The sequence below is a fragment of the Guillardia theta genome (assembly GCF_000315625.1).
Source record: "Guillardia theta CCMP2712 unplaced genomic scaffold GUITHscaffold_218, whole genome shotgun sequence".
In the NCBI taxonomy this organism is placed as follows: domain Eukaryota; class Cryptophyceae; order Pyrenomonadales; family Geminigeraceae; genus Guillardia; species Guillardia theta.
Genome location: NW_005434458.1, coordinates 63,107 through 67,766, shown reverse-complemented (window position 1 = coordinate 67,766; position 4,660 = coordinate 63,107). Strand labels below are relative to the sequence as shown.

General features: G+C 60.5%; 2 protein-coding genes across 2 annotated transcripts; both read right to left on the bottom strand.

The window, feature by feature from the left end:
* Positions 1-598: 598 nt before the first annotated feature.
* Positions 599-1,661, bottom strand: GUITHDRAFT_121217 (hypothetical protein; the record flags this gene model as incomplete). Its single annotated transcript, XM_005819550.1, has 3 exons — positions 599-694; positions 741-1,160; positions 1,209-1,661. The coding sequence occupies 3 exons, from the start codon at positions 1,659-1,661 to the stop codon at positions 599-601; spliced, it is 969 nt and encodes a 322-aa protein (XP_005819607.1).
* Positions 1,662-2,607: 946 nt separating this feature from the next.
* GUITHDRAFT_121216 (hypothetical protein) lies at positions 2,608-4,407 on the bottom strand (the record flags this gene model as incomplete). Its single annotated transcript, XM_005819549.1, has 6 exons — positions 2,608-3,122; positions 3,479-3,557; positions 3,605-3,670; positions 3,735-3,758; positions 3,814-3,949; positions 3,995-4,407. 6 exons carry the CDS (start codon positions 4,405-4,407, stop codon positions 2,608-2,610), a joined length of 1,233 nt encoding a protein of 410 aa, XP_005819606.1.
* Between the last annotated feature and the right edge of the window lie 253 nt (positions 4,408-4,660).

Below are 4,660 nucleotides of genomic sequence, written 5' to 3'. Positions count from 1 at the left end.
AGGAGGAGGAGGAGAACCTCTATCCCGTCGATCTTGGTGATCATGTCGCCAACCTTGAGCAGGCCCGAGGTTTCGGCGGGTCCACCAGGGAGGAGGGAAGTGACGCGGAAGGGGGAGGAGCCGGAGATCTTGATCCCAACACCTCCCAGCATGAAGCCGCTGCTGCTCCAGGTCGGAGACTGGCTGGGAGACGAGACGCTACTGGATCTCCTCCAGCTGACGGCCGCCTTAGTGTCTAGCAGGAGCATCTCGGTGGAGGAGAGGCTGTCCTCTGTGGCGTGGAGGAAGCGAGAGAGCTGCGAGTTGAGATCTCCTGCTGTTCCGCCTGCCCTGGCAGCTGGAGAGGGAGGAGAAGCTCCTCCCTCCGCCCTGCGGCTGCTCCTAGGAGGAGGAGAGAGGAGAGGAGCGTCTGGGTATCCGTCAGCTCCCCTTGTGGCTCTAGAGTCTTCGATAAGGAGTGACCCCTCCCGTCTCGCCCTGCTGGGAACGTCGGCCGGGGCTTCCTGGGCTCCGAGCCAGACCTGGAGGGATCTGAGGAGGAGGAAGTGGTGATACCTGCGACGGAGGAGGGACAGGGAGAGGAAGAAAGCTCTTGCCTTCAGGTCAGCAACTCCTCCTGCTCCTGCTCCTGCTCCTGCTCCTGCTCCTGCTCCTGCTCCTGCTCCTGCTCCTGCTCCTGCTCCTGCTCCTGCTCCTGCTCCTGCTCCTCCCGCTGCTGCGGCGGCTGCTGTGCTGGAAACCCTCGCCTCCAGCCGAGACAACTTGTCGTCGCATCTCTTCATCAGCTGCTGGGAAGCTGCTCGCACCGAGGACAAGTCAACCTCCAGCTGCTTCACAGCCTCCGCCATGATGCCCCGCTGCCGGTCGTTCCTGCCAGCACCGCCAGCTCTCCTCCAGCTCATCGCCATGCCCAGCTCGTCTCCTCCCCCACTGTCAGGTCCCCCCTCTCTTCGAGCTGACCCGCTGTCCTCAATGCTGGGGAACAGCTCGATGTTTGACCTGACGTTGTCAAACTTGAACCGTCGCTGCACGTCGTTGAGGATCAGGTCGATGGCCATCAGCTGCTCTCGCAGCGACGTCTGCACCTTCTCCTCCACGTTACTGTAGGCCTCCAGTGCGTCGCCTCGCAGGCCCCCGGCACTTCCCCAGCTGCATTGCACCTGCCACGAGCTCGTCAGCTCGCCTTCTGTTGGCTAGGGGGTGGTCACCTTGCTCGTCAGATCGCTGCCTGCTGGCAGGGAGGGTGGGGTGGTCACCCTGACCGCCAGCTTCTGGAGCGACTGTTTCACCTGCTCGTGCAGGCTCGTCAGCTCAGGCCCCAGCTGATCGCTCTGGCAGCCCGCGCCCAGCAGGGGATGGCGAGAGTTCCCCGAACCCCGCAAAGTCAGCACCGCTGAAAGTTGACAGATCTTGACTAGCTTGCGGACATGGCCCGCCCCTCCAACAGCTGAGAAAGCCCACAGGTGGAAAGCTAGATGCTGGGGAAGGGAGAGGATGGTGAGCTGGGGCAGGAGGAGCAGGCGGAGCAGCAGCAGGAGATCGTCTTCCTTTGCGCTGTCTCGGAGCCTGGCCCAGCAGGCCTTGGTGATCCTCAGCTGTCTCCTCCTCGTCATTCTCCTCTCCTCCTTGGCTCGGCTGGTCCCCTCCTTGAGAAGCATCATGGCACCCGCCAGCTCGTGGCGGAGCAGAAGGGAGAGAGTCTTCCTCTTCAGCCCCTCGTCGCGTCTCCTGCTCCTGCTCCTCTCCTCCTCTATCCTTAGGAAGCTGTCCTCCGTCTGTGTGCCCTCCTCCTCCCGTCCTCTTCCTCTGCAGGAGGCGGACCAGACGGAGAGGAGGAGCTTGTTCATGGCTCGAGCGGATCTCGACAGGAGGAAGGAGGAGAAGTTAGCAACAAGACGATGATGGCGGCAGGAGGTGGCCAGGACCGCGAAGAAGCTTCTTACCGTCCTCCTCTCTCGCGAGTCCTCGACCAGCACGAGAGTCCTCCTCCTCCCCCTCCTCAGCCGCGCGTGGGACGACAGGGAGAGGAACGAGCTATGAAGCTGGAGGTACCTCGACCTGACCCTCCTGTGCTGTAAGGCCGTCTTGCAGATCCTGCCCGAGCACAAGTCCCTCCAAGCTGAGAAGGAGGAGACGAGGAGCTGCCGGTGTATGTGCCGGTCAGTCCACAGCAGGTAGACTCTTCTCATCTTCGCCTCCTCCTCGCTCCTCTGCAGACAACCAGCGCGTCACTCCCCCTTCGCAGCAGCAGCAGCAGCAGCAGCAGCCTTACCTTCTTCTCCTTCTCTGCAGTCCTCCTCATCCTCCACAGCACCTCCTCCTCCATCTCCACGATTCTCCTGCACAAGAAAATCTCCAGGCACTGCGCCACGAGATCTGAAACCTGCTGGGAGCAGGCGACGACTTGTTCCAGCTGTCCGCAAGTTGACTTGAGCGCTGTCATCTCCACCTCCTCCTTCTTCCTCCTCTCCGCCTTCTCCTCTTCCTCCTTTCTCTTCTCCTCCTCCCTCACCTCCGCCCGATCGAGAGAACCTTGGAGAGAACGGATGACTTCCTCGTCCATCCGGTTCTTCTCGTGCGCAAAGAGCAAATGAGCGATGACGTCAGTCAAAGTCCTCTCGTGCCTTCCCAGCTCCCGTTCATTCTCTGCAGGATCCTGAAGATCTCCGACATCTCCTCCTCGTGCTCGTCAAACTTTCGGTTTGCAGCCTCGTAAAGGTCGCCGTAGTTCTCGTCCATCTTTGCCACTATCCCCCTCAGCGTCTCGACCTCTCGAGTCAGCCTCTCCTTTTCCTCCTCCTGCGCTCGCACCAGCTGCTGACTCTCGCTCCAGCCTCGCTCCAGCTCCTCCGCACGACGGCAGTTGCGGTCACGATCGTCCTGTATGAGGCTGATCTCCTCCCTTACTCCCTGAGCCTCTGCCAGCAGCGCTTGCAACTCCTCGCAAGACCACACCAAACACCGTTCAAGACGTTCCACCTGCTCCACCTTCTCCTCCTGCCTTCTCGCCAGCTGTTCATGCTCTCTCCTCCTCGTCACATTCTCAGCTGCGATCTCTTCCACCATACTCTCCAGCGCTTCCACGTCCCCAACCATTTCGACCAGCAGCATCTCCAGCTGGCCTTGGCTCGCCTCGCACGATCTCGACCGTTCTCTCCCTTTCCCCTCTCCCTCTCCAGCTCTTCCTCTGCTTCCATCAGTTCTCTCCTCACCAACTCCTCCACAGACCCCAACAGTCCGGGCAAGGCAGACATCACGAACATGCTGACTGCCCGCACACGCTCCTCCCTCCCTCTCCTCGTCTCCCTCTCGCACCTCTCGAGCTCGAGCTCTGCATCTCTGCTCCTTTCCTCGCACGCCTGTATCAGCCGAACCATCTGCTGGAGTTGGAAGTCTGCCCTGGCCGCTTCCTCCCTACGGCGCGTCTCCATGTCCTCCAGCGATCGTTCGCAGCTCATTGCGAGCTCTCTCAACTCACCCTGAAGGCGGCGGGACTGCTCAGCTTCCTCTTCCACCACACCCTCCAGCTCCTCCAGCCGCCTCCTCGCCTCTCCCACCTGGGCCAGCAAGTCACATGGGCAGGAGGTTGTCAAACTTCTCTGACTTCTTCTTCATGGTCCTTCTTAATCGCCTCCAGCTCCTCCGCCATATCCATCATCGCCATTGCCACCTGCTCATCTCGTATGAGAGGAGAGCACAACAACCCTGCCCCTCCTCTTCCTCCTCTTGCTCACCTTGCTTTGCCAAGCCCTCATGCTCTTGAAAGATTCATCAGTCAGTGACAGGAATGTACAACCTGCCGATCGATCTCACCTCCTCTCCTTGCTCTACCTGTCGCTTCATCCCTTCCAACTCTCTCGACTGCTCCTCTTGCTCCCGCCGCAGAGCCGCAAGCTCGCTCTTGACCTCCATCAGCTCCAGCTCAGCGTCGCTCCTCCTCTTGCTCTCCCTTCAACCCGCCATCAGATCGCTCCACCGGCGGCTCCTCTCTCACCTCGCAAGCTCCTCGTGCGCCCGAACAAACTCCAGCAGCGCCTCCTCCCTCGCACTCTTCTCCATCAACACGATGCTCTGAAGCGCCTCGTTCTCTTCCCCGAGCCTCCTGCACACCAGCGAGCTCTCCTGTGCCCTCATTCGAAGTTCCTCTACCAGCTGCCGGAAATCTCGGATCCCCACCGACTCCTCCGATCTGCGCTCCAGCGTCGAGGACCGAGACGCGTCTGAGTCGTCCAGGTACTGCTTGCAGCTGTGGACGTCGTCGTGAAGGAGGCAGAGGAGGTGCTCCACGTACTCTCTGCAAGCTCCGCAGGGAGGCTTCAGGGATTGCAGTTTGCAGGTTGAGGGACATCGGGCGTGAAGGCCCTCAGACTCGTCCTGCTCCCAGGCTGCTTCCAAGCTCCTCCACATGCCCTCGCTCTCTCCCTCCCCTCGCTCTCTCCCTCCCTGGCTCTTCTCCTTCCTGACTGCTTGACTCAATCAACAACCTCTCTCCTCTCTCCTCCCCTCCCCTCCTCTATCTTCTCCTCTGTACTCTGGCTTGTTCCCTCTTCCCTCCTCTCTCCTCTCATTCTCCTTCTCTCTTCTCCTCTCTCTCTCCTTGTACTTCACCCCGCCAATATTGTTCCTCTCCCGCTCTCTCTTGTGGATTTTGAAATTTTTT